The sequence below is a fragment of the Dendrobates tinctorius genome, unplaced genomic scaffold (genome assembly GCF_039654945.1).
Source record: "Dendrobates tinctorius isolate UK_male_01 unplaced genomic scaffold, ASM3965494v1 ptg000063l, whole genome shotgun sequence".
NCBI lineage: Eukaryota > Metazoa > Chordata > Amphibia > Anura > Dendrobatidae > Dendrobates > Dendrobates tinctorius.
Genome location: NW_027361731.1, coordinates 32,406,471 through 32,433,542, shown reverse-complemented (window position 1 = coordinate 32,433,542; position 27,072 = coordinate 32,406,471). Strand labels below are relative to the sequence as shown.

Sequence of the window (27,072 nt, the reverse complement as noted above, 5' to 3'; positions counted from 1 at the left end):
TGACATCTCTGATGTTTATTAACAGTTGATTTCCAAGTAAAATATTTCTCACTTTACGAAAATGGAAAAAGGCTTCTCCTCTATGTGACTGCTCTGATGTCTAACAAGAAGCGCTTTCCGGTTAAAACATTTCCCACAGTCTGAACAGTAAAAAGGCTTCTCCCCTGTGTGGGTTCTTTGGTGATTAATAAGATGCTGTTTCCGGTTAAAACATTTCCCACATTCTGAACAGGAAAAAGGCTTCTCCCCTGTGTGAGTTCTCTGGTGACTAACAAGATTTTCTTTCTGTTTAAAACATTTATCACATTCTGAACATGAAAAAGGTTTCTCTCCTGTGTGGATTCTCTGGTGCTTAACACAACCTGATTTATTCATAAAACCTTTTCCACATTCTGAACAGGAAAAAGGCTTCACCCCTGTGTGAGTACTCTGGTGACTAACAAGATGTGATTTCTGTTTAAAACATTTATCACATTCTGAACATGAAAAAGGTTTCTCCCCTGTGTGGATTCTCTGGTGCTTATCAAAATGTGATTTACAGTTAAAACATTTCCCACATTCTGAACAGGAAAAAGGCTCCTCTCCTGTATGAATTCTCTTGTGACTAAAAAGATATGATTTATGTGCAAAATATTTCCCACATTCTGAACATGTAAAAGGCTTCTCCCCTGTGTGAGTTCTCTGGTGACTAACAAGCTCTGATTTCTGATTAAAACATTTATCACATTCTGAACATGAAAAAGGTTTCTCCCCTGTGTGGATTCTCTTATGCTTAACACAATCTGATTTATAGTTAAAACATTTCCCACATTCTGAACAGGAAAAAGGCTTCTCCCCTGTGTGAGTTATCTGGTGATTAACAAGATTTGATTTCCGTTTAAAACATTTCTCACATTCTGAGCATGAAAAAGGCTTTGCTCCTGTGTGGGTACTCTGGTGTCGAACACAATCTGATTTATTGATAAAACATTTCCCACATTCTGAACATGAGAAAGGCTTCTCCCCTTTGTGCGTTCTCTGGTGCTTAACAAAACTTGATTTATGTGCAAAATATTTCCCACATTCTGAACAGGAAAAAGGCTTCTCCCCTGTGTGGGTTCTTTCGTGACTAACAAGATGCTGTTTCCGGTTAAAATATTTCCCACATTCTGAACATGAAAATGGCTTCTTTGCTTTAGGAGCAGTTTCTTTTTCATTGCCTCTTTTGTGACTTTGATTTTCCTTAGTAGTCGGTAATGAATCAAAAGATGGGACCTGTTTTATAGGATCAGATGACAGATCTTTGCTGTGAATGGATGATGGTATATCTGGAGTAATAGCAATCACTTCAGTTGTATTTTGAAGGATCTCAAGATCATCAGATTTAAAAATTGAAGATGTCAGCTGTCCCTCTGATCTCCTGGTACAGTCATCTGCTAAGATAAAAAAACAATTATTTTTAATAAAATGTCCTTGAGTTTTATATTTTTGAACATTTCTACTTAGCTTGCCATTTTTATGGACAGTTTATGTAAAAAAAACTTTAATTATTTACCAAGACAATGACAGTTCACAGTTAGGGATGAGCGAGTAATGAAATACTCGGACTCGCTGTACTCGTTACGAGTACCTCCTAATACTCGGGTACTCGTAACGAGTAGTGAGTCCAATGTAAGTCTATGGGAAATGCCAGTAATGGGCTGTGCGGGACTGTGCCAGACTGTGCGGGGACTGTGCCAGGCTTTGCCGAATATTGCGAGGCGAGTAGTGAAATACTCGCCAGGATCCGAGTACCGCAAGTACCGCATTACTCGCCGAGTACCGAATTCTAACGAGTATACTCGCTTATCCCTATTCACAGTTTAATAGAAAACCTTGTTGGATGAACCAGTAGTGTGTGGTGTTCAACTGTTTGTTCATTCTGCCTCCCAAATATCAAATAAAAAGAAACCAATCAATGTTATGTAGGTGAAAATAATACCAATTCTCACCTCACAAAAACAAGTCCCCACTCAGGTCCATCATCTGTCAGTGGAGAAACAGAGGTTCCCACACTATTAGTGGCTCAAAGGCTGCTGAAAACCAACAAGGTTTCTATAAACCAATCCAGCAAAATCCGCTCTCCCTTCGGAGTTTTGCAGTGTGCGCAAACAACATTTAGGATCCCTGTATTTAGCAATACTATAGTGAGAAGAATCCATTTAATTTATGGTGTGTGTCTCCTGGAGCACAATCTGAGCACTATGTGCTGGGTAATAAAATGGCAAATGTGTAATTTTCACTCTCCAACATCCACTAAGTGTTAATTTCCGGAAAGTGGCTGTGGAGTCAAAATATTCACTCCTCCTACACGTGTTCAAAATTGTTGGTACCCTTCGTTTAAGGACAGAAAAATCCGCAATGGTCACAGAAATAACTTGAATCTGACCACAGTAGTAATAAATAAATGGACAAGTGTAAAATGTCAAACAGCGCCCAGAAATAGGAGAAGAGGTGTCCTCCTGCAGGATTTTGCGGTAAGTATACAACAATACTAATGCTAGAAGTAAAACCCCACTACGAGAGGGTGTCCTTAACTTCACAAAAGTAGCAGTGTACTTGTGAAATAAATATGTCAAAATACCGCCACACATATAAAGATGTTAATATGTATGCGTGTAGTTGTAAACAGGAAGCCGCAAGCTCCCAAAACACATAGGATTAGGACCCTATGTATATTTCTAAACACCTGTTTACAGGTAGGGGTATGACGTTACTAACCCTATTATACTCGGTCATACCGCTTGGGTCACTTAACCCTATAAAGCCTCCGGAGTCCTTAGATCCACGGTTACGTGCTGCTACAGATGGACTTTTGCAGGTCAGTGCTAGGAGCTCACAGAACCTAGTTAATTTGTATCAGCATCCTGATACATTATAAACAAACTCCACCCACTCCCTTCAGGCCGCAAGGCTTCTACAGCATCGCCGCGTGTCTCTGGCGGCTTCTGGCGAAGGTCTCCATGCAGCGGGCCCCATCTCTTCTGCTAATCGGGCCCCAGCGGCAGGATTTTGCCGGTGCAGTAATTGAACCCTGTGTCCAAGATGCAGAGTTCAGTTACAGTCTATAGCCGAGACACAGGGGGCATGATTGGAGACACAGGGGGCAGAATAGTGGCACAGGTGGCAGGATTGGAGACACTGGGGCAGGATCAAAGATATGGGGGCATGAGTGGAGACACAGGGGGCAGGATTGGTGACACAAGGGGGCAGGATGAAAGATATGGGGCATGAATGGAGACACAGGGGGCATGATTGGAGACACAGGGAGAAGAATGGAGACACAAGGGGGCAGGACTGGTGACACAGGGGCAGGATGAAAGACATGGGGGCATGATTGGAGACCCAGGGGGCATTATTGGAAACACAGTGGGCAGAATGAAAGATATGGGGGAAGGATTGCAGACATGGTGGCAGGATGAAAGATAAGGGGGCAGGATTGGAGACATGGTGGCAGACTGAAAGATATGGGGGCAGGATTGGAGACTTGGTGGCAGGATGAAAGATATGGGGGCAGGATTGGAGACATGGTGGCAGGATGAAAGATATGCAGGCAGGATTGGAGACACAGGTGGCAGAATTGGAGACAGAGGGCAGGATTGGAGACACAGGGGGCATGATTGGAGACATGGTGCAGGATGGGGACAGATGGGGCAGGATGGAGACAGATCGGGCAGGATCATGGGGCAAGATGGAGACAGATGGTGCAGGTTCATGGGATAGATGGGGCAGGATAATGGGACAGATGGGCAGGATAATGGGACAGATGGGGCGATCATATGGGGAAGAATGGATACTCATGAGGCCAGAATGGGAGAACATATGGCTGGGCCAGGAATGAGACACATGGTGGCCAGGATGAGGGATATTATTACCTTCACTTCACTTCACTTGGTATAGTGTGGAAGTTGTGAAAAAAATACGTAATGTGTTCTGCAAACGGTGCTCTAGGTAACTGTGTAATTCCCTGCAGAGACGAGCCCTGGCTGTAAGAAGTGACGTCGAACTGTGCTGGATGAAGATGAAAGACTTCACTTAGAGGTGTCACTGGTGAGTCAGTGTGTCACCTATACACTGATACTATACACTGTATACTATATACAGCGGTCCTGTGTACAATGTCACCAGTGATCACTGTATTACCTTTAGACTGACATGGCATACTAAGTACAGATCTCCAGTGTATGATGGCACATATGGTGATATTAGTATTGTGGGTTTTTTTTATTACTGATCAGTATTGTAGTATTCAGTCACAAAGTGGTGGTAATAGGTTGTCCGTCCATGGTGTGGTAGTATTTGTTCCTTGTATGTGGTATTATTGGTCACCATGTGGTGGTAATATGTGGTCTGGTCATGGTGTGGCGGTATTTGTCCCTTGTATGATATTATTCGGTCACTGTGATTTTAATATGTGGTCTGGACATGGTGTGGTGGTATTTGTTCTTTGTATGTGGTATTATAGGTCACGATGTGTTGGTAACATGTTGTCTGGTCATAATACGGTGGTATTTGTATTTGTCCCTTGTGTGTGATATTATTGGTCATTTTAAAAATTTAAAACTATACCTAAACTGTATTGCATATTTTAACAAATGTTTAATAGGTTAGAGTAGAGTAGGGCCCAGCCAAAATAGTCTACCATGTCGTGGTGGTGGCTTAAAAAATCTTTTGGCCAAAACAAAGGCTGCTGGTTAGATGTGTGATCTGGTGATGGGAACTGTTAATGTGTGATTGGTGAAAAGTGGCGTTTTTCCAAGAGAAGATCGGTGGGGCTGTGGACAGTTTGAGGGGTGGAGCCTAGGCAGAGTCTCAAGGGGGCCCCAAAAATTTTGCCTGCATGGGGCCCCAAAATTCCTAGTGGCAGCCCTGTACATGCAGTGGCGGATTAAGTGGACTATGGGCCCGGGGCTGTTCATAAAACCTGGGCCCCTGTACCCACCTTCCCACCTGAGCACTGCGGTCCCCGTGCGGGAATTGACAGCCGTACGGACCGCAGCACTTGGTTTGCTGCGGGTCCATACGGAAAACCCGCCACCATTCCACCACGTGTGGACATGGCCTAAAAAGACGTTGCACATAAGCTGTAGGCCTACGGCCAATACGCACGAAATCGCCCAAGGTGATCCTGGCCATAGGGGATCCACTTTAATGTCCCCACTTTAATTTGAAGTCCCCTTACTTCATCCATTGCAGTCCCCTATCACCCACTCACTTCATCTGCAGTGCCGCTTCATCATTTGCAGCCCCTTATCCCCCCTTCCATTTCATCATGTGCAGTCCCCTTCCCCCCCAACTTCATGTGCAGCCCCACTCCCCCATCATCATGTGCAGTTAATTTTACCCCCACATCATGTGCAGTCCCCCTTACCCCCACTTCATGTGCAGTGCCCCTTACCCCCAATTCATCATGTGCAGTCCCCCTTACCCCCAATTCATCATGTGCAGTCCCCCTTACCCCCAATTCATCATGTGCAGTCCCCCTTACCCCAATTCATCATGTGCAGTCCCCCTTATCCCCAATTCATCATGTGCAGTCCCACTTACCCCTTAATTCATCATGTGCAGTCCCACTTACCCCTTAATTCATCATGTGCAGTCCCCCTTATCCCCCACTTCATCATGTTCAGCCCCACTCACCCCCCCTTCATCATATGCAGCCCCACTCACCCCCCTTCATCATGTGCAGCCCCACTCACCGCCCTTCATCATGTGAAGCCCCCACTCATCCCCCCTTCATCCTGTGAAGCCCCCACTCATCCCCCCTTCATCCTGTACAACCCGTCACCCCCTTCATCCTGTACAACCCCACTCAACCCCCTTCATCCTGTACAACCCCACTCAACCCCCTTCATCCTGTGTAGCCCCACTCACCCCCCTTCATCATGTGAAGCCCCCCTCATCCCCCCTTCATCCTGTGAAGCCCCCACTCATCCCCCCTTCATCCTGTACAACCCCAGTCACCCCCCTTCATCCTGTACCACCCGTCACCCCCCTTCATCCTGTACAACCCCACTCAACCCCCTTCATCCTGTGTAGCCCCACTCACCCCCCTTCATCATATACAGCCCCCAGTCACCCCCCCCTTCATTGTGTACAGCCCCCACTCACCCCCTCCCCCATTTAATTCATTTTATAAATAAAAAAAAATAAATAAAGTTCCCCATACTTACCTCACAGCCGGCTCGCTCCCCAGCAGCGCCTCTGCTTTCAGCATCCTCCGGGACATGTCGGCACGTGCACGATGACGTCATCGCGCACGCCCGACATCTGACCCGGAAGTACAACCGGAGGGAGCCGGAGCTGAGCAGCCGTCAAGGTGACGGCCGGCCGTGCACAGCTCCCGGCCCCGGCCTCATAGAATGTGACGCGGGCAGCTGTCTGCTGCCGGCGGCGTCACAGCACAGGGCACGGCCGGCACTGTACAGGTGCTGGGGGAGCGGCCCGGGGGGCATTTGCCTCTCTGACACCCGGCCCAGCCCGCCCCTGCCCCTGGGCCCCCAAAAAACCTTGGGCCCGGGGCGACCGCCCCATCCGCCCCTATTAAGATCCGCCACTGTGTACATGCATACGCATTAACATCTTTATATGTGTGGTGATATTTTGACATATTTATTTCACAATTACACTGCTAATTTTGTGAAATTAAGGACACCCTCTCGCAGTTGGATTTTACTTCTAGCGTTAGTATTGTTGTATACTTACCACAAAATCCTGCAGGAGGACTCCTGTTTCCTATTTCTCAGCGCTGTTTGGAATATACACTTGTCCTTTTTCAACATTGATAAGAGGTGGTTACTGTCACCCAAACTTAGCAGCCAGAGACTCAGGAGTGTGTCAAGCGCCAGTGGGCTGTATATATTTTAACTCCTGGAGCTTTTTCGATTTTTCGTTTTTCGCTTCCTTCTTTCCAGAGCCATAACTTTTTATTTTTCCGTCAATATGGCTATGTGAGGAATTATTTTTTGCGGGACAAGTTGTACTTTTGAACGACACCATTGGTTTTACCATGTCGTGTACTCGAAAAAGGGAAAAAAAATTCCAAGTGCACTGAAATTGCAAAAAAAGTGCAATCCCACACTTGTCTTTTGCTTGGCATTTTTGCTAGGTTCACTGAATGGTAAAACAAACCTGCCATTATGATTCTCCAGGTCATTACGAGTTCATAGACACGAAACATGTCTAGGTTCTCTTTTATCTAAGTGATGAAAAAAATTCCAAAGTTTGCTAAAAAAAAAATAAATTGCACAATTTTCTGAGACCCGTATCGTCTCCATTTTTCATGATCTGGGGTCGGGTGAGAGCTTATTTTTTGCTCGCCGGGCTGACGTTTTTAATTATACCACGTTTGTACAAATATGTTCTTTTGATCGCCCGTTATTGCATTTTAATGCAATGTCGCAGCGACCAAAAAAAAAAAACGTAATTCTGGCATTTTGAATTTATTTTTGCTACGCCATTTAGCGATCAGGTTAAAAAATTTTTTTATTGATAGATTGGGCGATTCTGAAGGCGGCGACACCAAATATGTGTATGTGTGATTTTTTTTTTTAAATTATTTTATTTTGATTGGGGCGAAAGGGGTTGATGTGAACTTTTAGGTTTTTTTTTTTTTTAATCTTTAAAACACTTTTTTTTCTACTTTTGGCATGCTTCAATAGCCTCCATGGGAGGCTAGAAGCATGCAACACTTGATCGGCTCTGCTACATATGGGCGATGAGCAGATCGCCTATATGTAGTAGATTTACTATTGCTATGAGCGCCGACCACCGGGCCTGCGATGCACTCACTTCCAGCCCGGCGGCCAGAAGTGCTAGTTAAATGTCCGCTGTCAGCTTTGACAGTGGGATTTAACTAGTTAAAAGGTGTGAGCGGATCGAGATTCCACTCACGCCTATTGTGGGCACATGTCAGCTGTTTATAACAGATGATATGTCACGTCTTTGAGGTGGTTTCACCGCTGGAGCCCACCTCAAAGCAGGGGATAGTTACCGACTACGTACTATTCCGTCATCGATAAGGAAGGGGTTAATAATAAATAAAAAAAAATCTATGAAAATGAAGAAATGAAAGTCAGACATTGATTTTCAACCATGCTTCCACATCATTTTTTAAATAATAAAATTCATGAAATAGGGCTGAAGAGAAATGATGGTTCCTTAACTTAATATTTTGTTGCACAACCTTTTGAGGCAATCACTGCAATCAAATGATTTCTGTAACTGTCAATGAGACTTCTGCACCTTTCGACAGGTATTTTGTCCCACTCCTCAAGAGCAACTGCTCCAGTTGTCTCATGTTTGAAGGTTAGGATTTAGGTCAGGGCTCATAGAAGGCCACTTCAGAATAGTCCAATGTTTTCTCCTCTTAGCCATTCTTGGGTGTTTTTAGCTGTGTATTTGGGTCATGATCCTGTTGCAAGACCCATGACCTGTGACTGAGACCATGCTTTCTAACACTGGGCAGCACATTTCACTCTAGAATCCCTTGCTAGTCTTGAGATTTCATTGTACCCTGCACAGATTCTAGACACCCTGTGCCAGATGCAGCAAAGCAGCCCCAGAACGTAACAGAGCCTCCTCCATGTTTCACAGTAGGGACAGTGTTCTTTTTGTGATATGCTTTATTTTTCTGTCTGAGAACATAGAGCTGATGTGCCTTGCCAAAAAGTTATATTTTTGTCTCATCTGTCCATAGGACATTGTGGCTTCTCAACATGTAGTTTGGCAAATTCCAGTCTGGTTTTTTATGATTTTTTTTCAACAATGGTGTCCTCCTTGGTCATCTCGCATAAAGTCCACTTTGGCTCATAAAATGACGGATGGTGTGATCTGACAATGATGTTCCTTGAGCTTGAAGTGTACCTTTAATCTGTTTAGAGGTTTTTCTGGGCTGTTATGTTACCATTCATATTATCCGTCTCTTTGATTTGTCATCAATTTTCCTCCTGCGTCCACATCCAGGGAGGTTGGCTACAGTCCCATGGAGCTTACATTTCTGAATAATATGTGCAACTGTATTCACAAGAACATGAAGCTGCTTGGAGATGGTCTTATAACTTTACCTGTAACATGTTTGTGTATAATTTTCTTTCTAATCTCCTGAGACAACTCTTTCCTTCGCTTCCTCTGGTCCATGTTGAGTGTGATACACACCATGTCACCACACAGCACAGTGAGTATCTGTAGCCTCTATACAGGCCACTCACTGATTCCAGGATTGTAGACACCGGTGATGCTGATTAGTGGACACACCGCTATTTATCATGTCCCGTTTGTCACATTATTTTCAGGGAACCACCATTTCTGTCCAGGCCTATTTCATGAGTTTTATTATTTTTTTTAAATTCTGTGGAAGCATGGGTGAAAAGCAATGTCTGACTTTCATTTGTTCATTTTCATAGATTTTTTATTTATTATTAATTTTGTCAGATTCAGGGTATGTTTCCACGGTCAGGATTGCATCAGTATTTGCTCAGGATTTGACGCAGGTAAGATCTGCACCAAATCGCACCTGAGGTCACTGGCAGGTCACCTGCGTTTTTGGTGCATTTTTACATGCGATTTTGATGAGTTTTTTTGTAAGCTAAATAAAGATATATTATTTAACAACAAAAAAAGATTTGTGATGTCATTTCTGGTCCAACCTCCTCATTAACATTTGTCCAACCCACACTCCATTACAGATAGATAGATAGATAGATCGATAGATCGATAGATAGATATGGGATGGATAGATTAAAAGATGGATACAAATATCTATAGATAAATCTATCTATAGATATTTGTATCCATCTATTAATCTATCCATCCCATATCTATCTATCCATTATCTATCTACTGTATAGATAGATATTTCTATATCTATAGATATTTCTATCTATAGATATATCTATTTATAGATATGTCTATAGATAGCTAGAAATATCTATAGATAGCTAGAAATATCAAAAGATAGATAGATATATCTATAGATAGAAAAAAATCTGTGTTAAGCCAGGGTCACACTTTACGAGAAACTCGCATGAGTCTCGCACCTCAATACCTGGCACTGCCGCTGGCACTCGGACTGGAGCGTGCAACTGCATAGAAATACATGCAGCCTCACACTCCGGTCCCGAGTGACGGGTATTGAGGTGCGAGACTTGTGCGAGTTTCTTGCAAGTGTGGCCCCGACTTTAAAGGCAATGTTTACTTTAAAAAAAGTGGAAAAAAAATTGTGTGGGCTCCCGCACTATTTTCAAATCGAGAGTGGGAAAGCCGACGATCAATATTTATAGCCTGGGAAGGGGGTAATACAAATGGATCTTCCCAGGCTATGAATATCAGCCCGCAGCTGTCTCCGCAGCCTTTCCTGGCTATTAAAATAGGGCCCAAAAAATAACATGGGTTCCCCTATAATTAATAGCCAGAAAGGCTATGCAGACAGCTGTGGGCTGATATTCATAGCCTAGGAAGGGGCCATGGATATTGCCCCCCCCGGCTACAAACACCAGCCCGCAGCCACCCCAGAAATGGCGCATCTCTAAGATGCGCCAATTCCGGCGCTTAGCCCCTCTCTTCCCACTCCCGTGTAGTGGTGGGATATGGGGTAATAAGGGGTGAATGTCACCTTTGATTGTAAGGTGACAATAAGCCCGGTTAATAACGGAGTGGCGTCAATAATACGCCTATCCATTATTAATCCTATAGTATGAAAGGGTTAAAAAAAAATGTAATTTATGAGGTGGAGTGAATCCATGACACCAGGGCTGGAGCCAACACATCTCCTGCAGGCGGGAATAAATGTATATTCCAGCCATCAGCCACGCACAGCTTAGAGATCTATCATGGCACAGGTGGAATGTTTGTCCTGGAGATTATCACAATCCTCCTTGAAGTTAGTTGGCTTTAATACAAATTGAAAAGTCAGGATAAAGGGAAACTCTGCTGTTATTGGACAGAAATTCACACTTGGCCTCACTGCACATTTACTGGTGTCGCTCATAAAAGGGAAGTTTGGCCAGGAAGACTGGACCTGGTCTTGTAGGGACCATGAGACATTCAGCAGCACAGAAGGGAGAGAAGATTCATCCGATAAGATCTCAGGGATCTAGGAAGCCAACAGCATCATTACCCTCCGCTTTCTCTTACAGGCCCAGCATAATACCTTTCTTCAAGTGATTTTCTATCTTGTCAGCAAGATAACCAGATAAATTATATTTGCAAGCTTTCAGGGCTCAGGCGGCCCCTTCATCAGGCTACATTACAAATGAATTACTGACAAGAGACGGAATTATTTAAATAGGAATTACAACAGGACATGAGGTGATGCTACCTAGCGACAGGCCAAGGAAATCAAATTCAGGTTTTCCAAGAATAATGATATCACCGCGCTATTGGTTCTGAGAGTAGTTGAAATATACTTACTCCCGAAATCGTTGCTGGTGTAGTGGATAGGTCCAAAATTGCTTGGTACGTGGAAAAGAACGGTCCACTGGGGTTGTGGGGTGAACTGGGTAGAGAGTATTGTATGTAATTATGGAGGAAGATCAAAGAGCAAGAAAGTAGGCTCTGTGGCTAAGCGTACTTACTGCTTTATAATGCTCCAAGGATTCATGCGTGATGTGCTGCTCTAATTGGAGTCCATGTGGCTATACTGAGTGATTGAGAAAATTATGAAATTATATAAAAATAGAGAAAAGGAAGTCTGAGTATAATGCTTTGTAGTTTTATTTATACTCACTAGTAATTAGGGCTTTGCACTTGTGCTCTATGAGCCAGTAGGGTTTATTTGCTGTATAGTTGATATATACTGGAATTAATCCTCTTGTGATGATAGCACTGGTTACCAAGGTTGCAAGGCTTGGTGTGGTCTTTTTGCGCGTTTGGTACAGGTCCACTGAAAAAATGATATAATTTTAGTGCTTTTTTAATGTCACGCCGCGCTCACCTGGAGGTGGGACCTTGGTGCAATGCAGGGACATACATCGGGGAAACTAAGCAAAAACTACAAGCAAGGATGAATCTGCATAGACACACTATTAAAAATGAGCTGGTCACACCTGTAGGGATACACTTCTCTAGACCTGGACACAGCTTGGCAGATCTAAAAGTCCTAATATTGAAAGGTCATTTTAATAGTGACAGAGAAAGAAATAGCTGGGAGTTCAAATTTATAAATATGTTTCAGTCTCTAACCATAGGACTCAATGTGACACCTGGATTCATGACTCATTACATGGACACAGTTCACACCTCCACAAGAAGGTCTTCAGATCTCTAATAGAACACTTGGACCTCATCTGCATGTGTAACAAAAACCTTAATTTGGTTTCCTTGGCCTGTTTCTAGCTAGCATCACCTCATGTCCTGTTGTAATTCCTATTTAAATGTTGCCATTTCTTCTCAGTAATTCACTTGTAATGTAGCCTGATGAAGGGGCCGCCGGAGCCCTGAAAGCTTGCAAATATAGTTTCTCTGGTTAGCCAATAAAGGTATCACTCTTTGAATACCTTTCTAATTTTTTGGGGACCTAAGTATTTACATCGATTTTTCTGGCTAACACGGTACCACAATATTATTTTGTATAGTACAATGTGAAGGAGAGAATGGCTAATTCCTGTATCTTTGTCTTGAGAATAGAGTTCAGTTGTGTGCAAGCCTTTGCTGAGAAAACAGTAGACATCTAAGGCCGGGATCACACTACTGTGTGTGATGCAAGAAACTCGCACGAGTCTCTCGCAGCAACCCCCGGCGCTGCCGCCCGCACTCAGGACCGGAGCTGCGGCTGCATGTATTTCTATGCAGCCGCAGCTCTGGTCCTGAGTGACGGCGGCAGCGCCGGGTGTGGATGCGAGAGACTCGTGCGGGTTTTTGGCATCACACACATTAGTGTGATCCTTGCCCAACTCTGTGTTCGGTGTGACTCTTTAAGCGCGCACTCGGCATATATTGGGTCAGGTACAAGCAATCATATAGATCTCGCTTTAAGAGATGAACCTCACACTAATACCAGGGGGTAGGTGGATCCTCCAGGTGGAAAGATCTATAGAAAAGGGTTTTCAGTGCCGAAAAGTCATTTGAACAGTTTTGGGTGGAGGAGAATGTTGTGGTCTAGAGGCAAAATAGTGATCATGGTAATACGGCCGGACTACACCACCGATAAAGCAGCCACAGCCGGTGACTGAGAGGAATCTGTGACTTCTCTGCATTCAGTGGTTACTACTCACCTGGGTAGTCATATGTGGGAATCTCCTCTTTACACCACTCATCACCCCTCACATATGTCTCTGTAGTATTAATATGGGTCAGATCTTCACCCTGAAACAAATATTGTAAAAGTCATCGACAGATGGAGAAGTCACATCTATGATCAGCTCTAATCCTGCCATCTCCACCGTTCTCATTACACAAGTATAAAACATATAATACTGGTGGATAAAGCAAGACTGAGCACAAGACCTTCACAGTCGTCTACACATCATAGGGGAGATCTCCTGACACCTTCTCTCCATCTACCTGATGATCCTGAGGAGCACTGGGATCTTCTTTGTTACAGTCCTGTTGAAGAAGAGGACGGGGACACCTCTCTGGTGTTGTCCTCTTACTGGATAGATCTGGAGGAAACACATACAGGGACTGAATTCATTCTCTACATACAGATAATTATAGGCCGTGTGTATTTAGTCCTGTCTATTACCTGGTGATGTGAGGGGCTGGGGAACCTCCATTATGACGTCCTTGTACAGATCTCTGTGTCCTTCTAAATGCTCCCACTCCTCCATGGAGAAATAGACAGCGACATCCTGACACCTTATAGGAACCTGACACATACAATGATACCGTAACATAGTAACATAGTTAGTAAGGCCGAAAAAAGACATTAGTCCATCCAGTTCAGCCTATAAAATTCTGTCAGAATAAATGCCCAGATCTACATCCTTCTAAAGAACCTAATCACTGTAAGATACAATATTGTTACGCTCCAGGAATGTCCCAGCATTCCCAGCAGTGTCACCTCTCCAGTCAGCAGCTCAATCATCTTGTAGGTGAGTTCTAGGATCTTCTGGTCATTGATGTCCTCATGCCTCAGGGGATGAGGTGGAGGCCCCGTGATTGGGCTCAGGGGTCTTCCACATCCCTCAGACACAGGGTCCTGACAGCGATCACTAGAGGTCTTCTTCACCACTGTGTAATCCTGGTAATGGAGAGACACATTAATAAATCTCACTACAGACATTTCCAGAGTCCTCACCTCTCCAGTTCTGTCCATCTGTTATTCCCATAGATAAGAATGATGTAATGTGACGTCATCAGAATCTCTCACCTCTCCAGTGAGACGGAAGATGATCTCTAGGGTGAGGTGTAACATCCTCTCCGCCATCTTGTCTCTGTCCATATCCATCCTTGATGGGTAAATCAGGAAAATTCTATTTTGTAGAAGATCTTCACTGAGAGGATCCGATATTGTAGAGACCTGAATGAGGAGAAGATGATCCGATGTAACATCATAAGAATCCTGTGTAATAATACAATTATTATATTTAGGCCACAGACAACAAGCAGTTTCCTCCTCGGAGTCGGCAGCTGAACACGTTCTTCATAGACTCATCTTCCATAACGCTAATTCTCGTCTCATTACCGACACTGGAATCGGCATTAGCAATACTGCAGGAGATATTCATCACACGCGACATGAGAAATAACTCCTTCATGAGGAGGACGACATCTTCATCTTCTACTACGGCTCTAGAAACAGATTTGGCCAGAGTCGGTCACTGACTCCATCTCCACCGGCCGTCTATATGAAGGTTTCCCGTCTTCCCCGCACTGGAATCTTCTCTCACGTTAGATCTCAGCTCTGAGTCACACACAGAAGTTTGAGGCTTTTAGAAAAGATTTTTTCTTTCCACAAACACAACGGACAGAAATGATCTGATCCCAAAGTCTCCATGTACAGTGATTTATGGGGATTATTTCTGGCCTTAGGCTTTCCTATATTACAAGAAAAGCTCCAGAAAAAGCCGATATTAAAATGTTTCTAAAGGAAATTGGCTCCAACAATTCTTGTAAGAAGAAAAAAATATGCAAAAAGCAGAAGACACATTTTATAATTTTTAACATGTTAAACATTTATTAAAAAGAAATGAATCTTTTTGGGCCCCAGAACATAGTTGTACACTGCAGGGACGGCACAGAGGAGGCTGCAACAAAAACCCTGACAGTTTAACCACTTGCTGCTGTGAAAAGCAAACATGACATCTAAGAAGGTGTGACAGAGTTTGGCTGGATGCCCCCCGCCTCCAAGTACTCGATAGTATGGGGCGGCCTAGTTACTGCGATACTTACATGCCTAATAATGGGGTCTGGGCTGCAATGTATGAAGGTCTATTAGGCCGGGCCAGAGGCAGCGTCCAATAAGTTACCTTATAACGCCCCCATACACATTAGACTAAAGTTCCATGAAAGCACTGATTTTGGGGGGTTTGGCCGACCATATAATGTATTTGGGGGCCTCCCGACAGATGATGTCAGGGCACAGAAGGATCTGACATCCTGAATTTCAGAGGATAATCCGTTTGTTCTTCCTGTAGATAATCCTCCTCTAGAGGAGTCTGGAGGCGACTCTCTCATACAGACCACAGGAAAGCTGGAATATTTGTGTGTATGGGGGAGTCGGGAGAGACAGCCGTCTGCCAAATGACCGTTCAGCCAACTCTGATCTCATGTGTATGGGGCCGTTAGTATTACACTGACAGGCAGTGATGATACACGGCACTACAGTAGTACAGGGCATCACCGGAGCCATCAGAGGCTTGTATGTTGTGTGATCGCACTGATCAGAGGGGTTTAAAAAAGGTTTAAAGTGGAAAAAAGTATCACAGAAATATCTGTCTCTATATGGAAAACATATACATATATTTATACTGTACATACAGTGGATTTGGAAAGTATTCACACCCCTTTAAATGTTTCACTCTTTGTTTCATTGCAGCCATTTGGAAAATTCAAAAAAGCTCATTTTTTTCTCATTAATGTACACTCTGCACCCCATCTTGACTGAAATGTAGAAATTTTTGCAAATTTATTAAAAAAGAAAAACTGAAATATCACATGGTCGTAAGTATTCAGACCCTTCGCTCAGACACTCATATGTAAGTCACCTGCCATCCATTTCCTTGTGATCCTCCTTGAGATGGTTCTACTCCTTCATTGGAGTCCAGCTGTCTTTAATTAAACTGATAGGACTTGATTTGTAAAGGCGCACACCTGTCTTTATAAGACCTCACAGCTCACAGTGCATGTCAGACCAAATGAGAATCATGAGGTCAAAGGAACTGGCCAAGGAGCTCAGAGACAGAATTGTGGCAAGTCACAGATCTGGCCAACTTTACAAAATAATTTCTGCAGTACTCAGGGTTCCTAAAAGCACAGTGGCCTCCATAATCCTTAAATGGAAGAAGTTTGGGACCACCAGAAGTCTTCCTAGACCTGGCCATCCAGCCAAACGGAGCAATCGTGGGAGAAGAGCCTTGATGAGAGAGGTAAAGAAGAACCCCAAGATCACTGTGGCTGAGCTCCACAGATGCAGTAGGAAGATGGGAGAAAGTTCCACAAATCAACTCTCACTGCAGCCCTCCACCAGTCGAGCCTTTAAGGCAGAGTGGTCCGACAGAAGCCTCTCCTCAGTGCAAGACACATGAAAGCCGACATAGAGTTTGCTAAGAAACACATGAAAAACTCCCAGACTATGAGAAATAAGATTGTCTGGTCTGATGAGATGAAGATAGAACTTTTTGGTGATAATTCTAAGCGGTATATGAGGAGAAAACAAGGCAATGCTCATCACCTGCCCAATACAATCCCGACAGTGAAACATGGTGGTGGCAGCATCATGCTATGGGGGTGTTTTTCAGCTTCAGGGACAGGAAGACTCGTTGCCATTGAAGGAAACATGATTTTAGCCAAGTACAGAGATATCCTGAATGAAAACCTCTTTCAGAGTGCTCTGGACTTCAGACTTGGCCGAAGGTTCCAACAAGACAATGACCCCAAGCACACAGCTAAAATAACAAAGGAGTGGCTTCAGAACAACTCTGTGACAATTCTTGACTGGCCCAGCCAGAACCCTGACCTAACTCAATTGAGTATTTCTGGAGAGACCTGAAAATGGCTGTCCACCAACGTTCACCATCCAACCTGACAAAACTGGAGATCCCCAAATCCAGGTGTGAAAAACTTGTTGCATCATTCCCAAGAAGACTCATGGCTGTACTAGCTCAAAAGGTGCTTTATTCTCAATACTGAGCAACGGGTCTGAATATTTATGACCATGTGATATTTCAGCTTTCCTTTTTAATAAATTTGCAAAAATCTCCATATTTGTTTTTTTCAGTAAAGATGGATACACATGGGGGGTGCCAGGATGGATACACATGGGGGGTGCCAGGATGGATACACATGGGGGTAGCCAGGATGGACACACATGGGGGGGTGCCTGGATGGACACACATGGGGGGGTTCCAGGATGGACACACATGGGGGGTGCCAGGATGAACACACATGGGGTGGCCAGGATGGATACACATTGGGGGCGAGGATGGATACACATGGGGGGCCAGGATGGATATACATTGGGGGGGTGTCAGGATGAATACACATGGGGGGCGAGGATGGATACACATGGGGGGCAGGATGGATACACATGGGGGGTGCCAGGATGGATACACATGGGGGTGCCAGGATGGATACACATGGGGGTGCCAGGATGGATACAAATGGGGAGTGCCAGGATGGATACACATGGGGGGTGCCAGGATGGATACACATGGGGGGTGCCAGGATGGATACACATGTGGGGGCCAGGATGAATACACATGGGGGTTCAGGATGGCTACACATGAGGACTAGGATGGATATACATGGGGGGGCGAGGATGGATATACATTGGGGGGGTGTCAGGATGAATACACATGAGGTGGTTTCAGGATGAATACACATGGGGGTTCAGGATGGATACACATGGGGGGCAAGGATGGATACACATGGGGGGGCCAGGATGGATACACATGGGGACGCCAGGATGGATACACATGGGGAGGCCAGAATGGATACACATGGGGAGGCCAGGATGGATACACATGGGGAGGCCAGGATGGATACACATGGGGAGGCCAGGATGGATACACATGGGGAGGCCAGGATGGATACACATGTGGGGGCCAGGATGAATACACATGGGGGTTCAGGATGGATACACATGAGGACCAGGATGGATACACATGGGGGGCGAGGATGGATATACATTGAGGGGGCGCCAGGATGGATACACATGTGGGGGCCAGGATGAATACACATGGGGGTTCAGGATGGCTACACATGAGGACTAGGATGGATATACTTGGGGGGCGAGGATGGATATACATTGGGGGGGTGTCAGGATGAATACACATAAGGGGGTTTCAGGATGAATACACATGGGGGTTCAGGATGGATACACATGGGGGGCAAGGATGGATACACATGGGGGGGCCAGGATGGATACACATGGGGAGGCCAGGATGGATACACATGGGGAGGCCAGGATGGATACACATGGGGAGGCCAGGATGGATACACATGGGGAGGCCAGGATGGATACACATGTGGGGGCCAGGATGAATACACATGGGGGTTCAGGATGGATACACATGAGGACCAGGATGGATACACATGGGGGGCGAGGATGGATATACATTGAGGGGGCGCCAGGATGGATACACATGTGGGGGCCAGGATGAATACACATGGGGGTTCAGGATGGCTACACATGAGGACTAGGATGGATATACATGGGGGGCGAGGATGGATATACATTGGGGGGTTGTCAGGATGAATACACATGAGGGGGTTTCAGGATGAATACACATGGGGGTTCAGGATGGATACACATGGGGGGCAAGGATGGATACACATGGGGGGGCCAGGATGGATACACATGGGGAGGCCAGGATGGATACACATGGGGAGGCCAGGATGGATAAACATGGGGAGGCCAGGATGGATACACATGGGGAGGCCAGGATGGATACACATGTGGGGGCCAGGATGAATACACATGGGGGTTCAGGATGGATACACATGAGGACCAGGATGGATACACATGGGGGGCGAGGATGGATATACATTGGGGGGGTCAGGATGAATACACATGGGGAGGCCAGGATGGATATACATTGGGGGAGGCCAGGATGGATACACATGAGGGGTTTCAGGATGAATACACATGGGGAGGCCAGGATGGATACACATGGGGAGGCCAGGATGGATACACATGGGGAGGCCAGGATGGTTATATGGGGAAGGGCTAGGATAGATATATATGGGGGGCCAGGATGGATATAGGGGGGCAGGACAAAAGACAAGGAAGCATAAATATGGGGGGCCAGGATGCATATACTGTATATGGGGGGCCAGGATGGAAATATGGGGGGAGCCAGGACAAGGGACCAGGAAGGATATATGGGGGTCCAGGAAAGATATATGGGGAGCAGGAGATATGAGGGCCAGTATGTATAGCTGGGGGTGCGGGATGGATATCTGAGGCCAGGCTGGACAAGGGATTGTTATTAAAAAAACACAAACACTATTCACCCAACCCCGTTCCCGAGGTGCGCTGCTCCAGTCTGTGCGGTGTGAGTACTGAGGCTCCATACTACAGGTGTGATGTAGAGACGTCATTGTGCCTGCAGTGCACGGAGTCTCAGACTCACAGGTGAAGGCTGAATGGTGGATCAGGAGCTTTGGACTCCCCGACTCACTATTCTATTCAATGGTATCACCGTCATGGGAGTGTGGATATCGCTGAAATTGTGATGATGGGAAGGAGAAGGTGACCAATACCAAACCCCACGAGCCCTCTCAATGTATGGGCATCATAGCAACCAAGTGGGCTACCTTTATGGATGATACACTCCTGCCTATCCAACTATTGTATGGTAAATATCTCATAGATCCTGGGTCCATTATACTGTGTGTGAGGGTATGGCGGTAGTATGAAAATATCTTTTTTACGAGAGATGCCAGTACTGTAGGAACATTATACTGCATAAGGGGTGTAAGAAGGAGCGTCATAAGAACAAATCCATGGGGCTCTGCTGCATTTGTACATAGACTGCCATCTGCCGTCTAGACGGGACCATGTGGAATCAATGGGAAGAGGGAGAGTTTCCAGAAGGAAGAGTCTAGATGGTGCACCAGGTCAGGTGACCTTGATGACACAGTTTCCTGTTATTATAAAGGCCATAGCCCCAAAGGAAAGGGGTGCGGGGAGGAATCTGAGGTACCGGCCATGGTATAGTGCCCGAGTCAGCTGATTGTGGGGCAGAACCCTGCTTACAGGGGCATAATGGGGGCATTACACTGTGTGGGGCCAAGAAAGGGGCCCTGTACTATGGTAACAGTCCATCTCCTCACTGCCTGTCCTCCATAGTGGGGTCGTATGTATCTATTACAGGAAACAGCACAGAAACGTGATGATTCTTATAAAGAGTCTCAGTGCAGAAGGGGTTAACCCCTTTCCTACATTAGACGTACTATTCCGTCCATGTGACCTGGGACCTAAGTCCCAAGGACGGAATAGTACGTCTAATGCGATCAGCTGCGCTCACAGGGGGAACGCAGCTGATCGCGGCCGGGTGTCAGCTGATTATCATATTATGATTAAACATGATCACGGTGTACCGGGGGTTAAAGGAAGCATCGGCAGGGAGGGGGCTCCCTCCGTGCTTCCCTGCGACCCCCACAGCGGCGCGATGTGCAGTGCCACTGTGGGGGTCGCCTTCCCTGCAGGTCCCCGGATCCAATATGGCGACGGGGACCTTCGGGGGCCTGCAGGGAGCTGGCTTCCTCACTGCCCGCAGAGCGCAGGCATGAGGAAGCCTGCAGCAGTGCCTGTGGCAACGATCTGTCACAGGACAGTGATGTCCCCCATGGGACATTATAATAAAGTACAAAAAGGAAAAAAAAAAAGTAAAAATAATTTTAAAAAAAATTGCTAAATAAAAAAAAAAATATTCCCAAATAAGTTCATTTTTTGAAAACAAAAAAACAATAAAAGTACACATATTTGGTATCGCCGCGTCCATAATGACCCACCCTAAAAAACTGTCCCATTAGTTAACCCCTTTAGTGAACCCCTTAAAAAATAAAATAAAAAATGAAGCAAAAAATAATGATTTATTATCATACCGCCGAACAAAAAGTGCAATAACGCGCGATCAAAAAGACGCATATAAATATCCATGGTACCACTGAAAACGTCATCTTGTCCTGCAAAAAATGAGCCACCACACAGTGTCATCAGCAAAAAAAATAATAAAGTTATAGCTCGCAGAATAAAGCGATGCAAAAATAATTATTTTTTATATAAAATTGTTTTCTTTGCATAAAACCACCAAAACATTAAAAAATGACATAAATGATGTACTGCTGTAATCGTACTGATCCGAAGAATAAAACCGCTTTATCAATTTTACTGCACGCGGAACGGTGTAAACGCACCCCTCCAAAAGAAATTCATGAAACGCTGGTTTTTGTTCATTCTGCGTCCCAAAAATCGGAATAAAAAGCGATCAAAAAATGACACGTGCCCGAAAATGGTACCAATAAAAACGTCAACTCGTCCCGCAAAAAATAAGACCTCACTTGACTCGGTGGGTGAAAATATGGAAAAATTATAGCTCTCAAAAAGTGGTGATGCATAAACTATTTTTACAATAAAAAGCGTCTTTTAGCGTGTGACAGCTGACAAACATAAACACCGCCATAAATAGTAAATCAAACCCCCCGTTATCACCCCCTTAGTTAGGGAAAAATAATAAAACTAAAAAAAAAATTATTTCCATTTTCCCATTAGGGCTAGGGTCAGAGCTAGGATTAGGGTTAGGGATGGAGTTAGAATTGGGGGGTTTCCACTGTTTTGGTACATCAGGGGCTTTCCAAACGCGACGTGGCGTCCAAACTCAATTCCAGCCAAAAAAGTTAAATGGCGCTGCTTCCCTTCCGAGCTCTGCCATGTGCCCAAATTGTGGTTTACCCCCATATATGGGGCATCAGCGTACTCAGGACAAATTGCACAATAACTTTTGGGGTCCTGTTACTCTTGGGAAAATAAAAATTGGGGGTGAAAAGATCATTTTTGTGGAAAAAATATGACTTTTTCAATTGTACGGCTGTACGTTATAAACTTCTGTGAAGCCCTTGTGGGTTCAAAGTTCTCACCACATATCTAGATAAGTTCCTTGGGGGGTATAGTTTCCAAAATGGGGTCACTTGTGGGGGGTTTCCACTGTTTAGGTACATCAGGGGCTCTCCAAACGTGACATGGCGTCCGATCTGAATTCCAGCCAAGTTTGCATTGAAAAAGTCAAACGGCGCTCCTTCCCTTCTGAGCTCTGCCATGCGCCTAAACAGTGGTTCCCCCCCACATGTCAGTTATCGGCGTACTCAGGACAATTTGCACAATAACTTTTGCAGTCCAATTTCTCCTGTTACCCTTGGTAAAATAAAAAAATTGAACCTGAAGTAATTTTTTTTGTAAAAAAATGTTAAATGTTCATTTTTTAAACATTCAAAAAATTCCTGTGAAGCACCTGAAGGGTTAATAAACTTCTTGAATGTGGTTTTGAGCACCTTGAGGGATGCAGTTTTTAGAATAGTGTCACTTTTGGGTATTTTCTATGATATAGACCCCTCAAAGTGGCTTCAAATGTGATGTGGTCCATAAAAATAAAATGGTGTTGTAAAAATGAGAAATCGCTGGTCAACTTTTAACCCTTATAACTTCCTACCAAAAAAATTTGGTTCCCAAATTGTGCTGATGTAAAGTAAACATGTGGGAAATGTTACTTATCAAGTTGTGTGCTGTATCTCTGTGATTTAAGAGCATAAAAATTCAAAGTTGGAAAATTGCGGAATTTTCAAAATTTTCGCCAAATTTCCCTTTTTTTCACAAATAAACGCAAGTTATATGAATGAAATGTTACCACAAACATGAAGTACAATATGTCATGAGAAAACAATGTCAGAATCACTGGGATCCATAGAAGCGTTCCAGAGTTATTACCTCATAAAGGGACAGTGGTCAGAATTGTAACAATTGGCCCGGTCATGAAAGTGCAAATCACTCTTGGTAGTGAAGGGGTTAATGTCCCCCACTCTCAATAATGGGGGGGAATCTCCACATACCTCCACCTGCAGAGCCGCACTCCACATATATGGCTGCTCTGTGCACAGGACCTGTGATGAGGTCACAGGAGGGGAGGAGTCAGGGGTCACATGATCTCCGGAGTGAAGACGCTCCATGGAGCCTTCTCCTCAGTCAGTGACATTCCCGCCATTATTCGCCCCTCATTACTGGCACAATTACCCCGCGCCGCCTTCTCTACACAGTGTTATGTGTGGAATGTAACGTGTGATTTCTCTGGAGTGAAATAGACCCCACACAGGAGGGAATTCTCACCAGTTACCGGCCGTCTACTATATGGCGGCATATGATTGTGCTATCGACTCCACACCAGGAGCTAAAATGCCCAAATCTCGGTTATTTCCCCCCTTCCAGAGTCCGGCTGAGGCCGGGGTCACACTTGGGAGAAACTCGCCCGAGTCTCGCACCTCAATACCCGGCACTGCCGCCGGCCCTCGGACCGCAGCACATGGGACCGGAGCGTTCAGCTCCATGGATTTCTGAGTGCCGGCGGCAGTGCCGGGTATTGAGGTGTGCGCCTCGTGCGAGTTTCTCTCATGTCTGACCCCGGCCTATATGTGATTATATGCTAATGTCAGAATTTATATGTGGGAAGGACGACCCAACCCGGCGCCGTATTTGGCATTGATGCTGCCCGAGGCGCTGTGAGTGGTCGCTCCCCCTATTGGGAAGTCAGACAACAGTCTCCTGCAGCCGTCAGTGTCACACGGACAAATTCTATCCGGAGTTTTCACACCTACAGGACACCATTATAGTCTATGAGGCCACATGGAGGTGATTTCTCACTGTGCGTCTGGGCAAAACTTACAGAGATTTCTCCGTTTTTTTACAGTACAACAAAAGTGTTAATACAGGTCTATGGGTCCAGAAAACCATATAAGACGGGTAGTATTAGTATACAGTGTGTGCGCCATCCGTGTGCTGCCTGTGATTAACACTGCAAAGTACAGTTGTGGCCAAAAGTATTAACACCCCTGCAATTGTGTCAGATAATACTCAGTTTCTTCCTGAAAACGATTGCAAACACAAATTCTTTGGTATTATTATCTTCATTAAATTTGTCTTAAATGAAAAACACAAAAGATAATGAAGCAAAAAGCAAAACATTGATCATTTCACACAAAACTCCAAAAATGGGCCAGACAAAAGTATTGGCACCCTCAGCCTAATACTTGGTTGCACAACCTTTAGCCAAAATAACTGCGACCAACCGCTTCCGGTAACCATCAATGAGTTTCTTACAATGCTCTGCTGGAATTTTAGACCATTCTTCTTTGGCAAACTGCTCCAGGTCCCTGATATTTGAAGGGTGCCTTCTCCAAACTGCCATTTTTAGATCTCTCCACAGGTGTTCTATGGGATTCAGGTCTGGACTCATTGCTGGCCACCTTAGAAGTCTCCAGTGCTTTCTCTCAAACCATTTTCTAGTGCTTTTCGAAGTGTGTTTTGGGTCATTGTCCTGCTGGAAGACCCATGACCTCTGAGGGAGACCCAGCTTTCTCACACTGGGCCCTACATTATGCTGCAAAATTTGTTGGTAGTCTTCAGACTTCATAATGCCATGCACACAGTCAAGCAGTCCAGTGCCAGAGGCAGCAAAGCAACCCCAAAACATCAGGGAACCTCCGCCATGTTTGACTGTAGGGACCGTGTTCTTTTCTTTGAATGCCTCTTTTTTTCTCCTGTAAACTCTATGTTGATGCCTTTTCCCAAAAAGTTCTACTTTAGTCTCATCTGACCAGAGAACATTCTTCCAAAACATTTTAGGCTTTTTCAGGTAAGTTTTGGCAAACTCCAGCCTGGCTTTTTTATGTCTCGGGGTAAGAAGTGGGGTCTTCCTGGGTTTCCTACCATACAGCCCGTTTTCATTCAGACGCCGATGGATAGTACGGGTTGACACTGTTGTATCCTCGGACTGCAGGGCATCTTGAACTTGTTTGGATGTTAGTCGAGGTTCTTTATCCAACATCCGCACAATCTTGCGTTGGAATCTCTTGTCAATTTTTCTTTTCCGTCCACATCTAGGGAGGTTAGCCACAGTGCCATGGGCTTTAAACTTCTTGATGACACTGCGCACAGTAGACACAGGAACATTCCGGTCTTTGGAGATGGACTTGTAGCCTTGAGATTGCTCATGCTTCCTCACAATTTGGTTTCTCAAGTCCTCAGACTGTTCTTTGGTCTTCTTTCTTTTCTTCATGCTCAATGTTGTACACACAAGGACACAGGACAGAGGTTGAGTCAACTTTAATCCATGTCAACTGGCTGCAAGTGTGATTTAGTTATTGCCAACACCTGTTAGGTGCCCCAGGTAAGTTACAGGTGCTGTTAATTACACAAATTAGAGAAGCATCACATGATTTTTCGAACAGTGCCAATACTTTTGTCCTCCCTCTTTTTTATGTTTGGTGTGGAATTATATCCAATTTGGCTTTAGGACAATTCTTTTTGTGTTTTTTCATTTAAGACAAATTAAATGAAGATAATAATACCAAAGAATTTGTGTTTGCAATCATTTTCAGGAAGAAACTGAGTATTATCTGATAGAATTGCAGGGGTGTCAATACTTTTGGCCACAACTGTATAACAGAGGCTTCATCATTTATTTATCCATCTGTGAAAACCACTGACAATAACTGATGGTAAAAACGGGCACATGGACCGGACACGGATGACACACGGACCGGACACTGATGACACACGGACCGGACACTGATGACACACACCCTGCACCCTCTTGCAGCCCTCTATCACACACCCCCTGCACCCTCTTGCTCCCATCTATCACACACCCCCTGCACCCTCTCGCTCCCCTCTATCACACACCCCCTGCACCCTCTCGCTCCCCTCTATCACACACCCCCTGCACCCTCTCGCTCCCCTCTATCACACACTCCCTGCATCCTCTCGCTCATCAGGTTTTCGGCGTCAGGCGCGTTCCAGCGTCGTGCCGGAGCGCCGGATCCGGCAAATGTTTTGTAAAACCGGATGTGACGGATCCGGTTTTCTGCCGGATCCGTCTTGCGCATGACAGCCAAAACCGGATCCGTCTCATCCGTTTTTCGATCCGTTTTTCGACGGATTACGCCGGATCCGGTTTTTAAAAAGGCCCCTTGTGGCCTTCCGAACGGGATTGGCTACTGGAAAACTATATATAGCGTGTTCCTACAGCCCTTCTTTGACAGGTTGTAGAGGAGAAAGTGCAGGTTGGAGAGAAGAGCAAGTGACTGGCGAAGATGGATGTTGTGATTGGAAATATTTTGAAGAATTTGGCGGATTTTACAGCGGAGGCGAATCGTTTGAGGGTGATTGTTCTGGAGAAGGAGAGAGTGAGACAGCAGCGCATCAGGCATCGTAGACGACGTTTGTGGATCCACCCCATCACAGCCAAGAGAATGACGCGTGGGGTCTATTCTACACTCTGCATGGACCTTAGACGAAACCCGGAGAAATTTTTTGGATATGTTCGGATGAAAATGGAGAATTTTGATTACTTGGTGGAGCGCATTGCACACCTCATAAGAAAAGCAGACACCTATTGCCGCTTCTCTGTTTCACCCGCAGAGCGTCTGATGGTGACTTTAAGGTAAGCCACATTTATTGGATATGCTCGCATCAGAGCACACTTTCACTGCAATCTTGTTGGTGGTAGTTTGTATCTCCAAGTGTTATAGCTGACTTTTGGTATGTAATGCTGTGATTTTAAACTAATTGATTGTTTTTTAATTCCCCACAGATTTCTTGCAACTGGAGAATCCCTTTCGTCACTGCATTTCCAGTACAGACTCGGGATTTCCACCATATCTGGAATAGTGAAGCACACATGC

General features: G+C 45.0%; 1 protein-coding gene across 1 annotated transcript; it reads right to left on the bottom strand.

Moving 5' to 3' along the window:
* Positions 1-23,247, bottom strand: LOC141094110 (uncharacterized). The gene is made up of 7 exons (XM_073579843.1): positions 23,105-23,247; positions 14,327-14,476; positions 14,018-14,197; positions 13,700-13,823; positions 13,519-13,616; positions 13,230-13,320; positions 1-1,415 (listed from the first exon to the last, which is right to left on the bottom strand). The coding sequence occupies exons 2-7, from the start codon at positions 14,402-14,404 to the stop codon at positions 49-51; spliced, it is 1,938 nt and encodes a 645-aa protein (XP_073435944.1). The 5' UTR covers positions 14,405-14,476; positions 23,105-23,247; the 3' UTR covers positions 1-48.
* Positions 23,248-27,072: the final 3,825 nt, after the last annotated feature.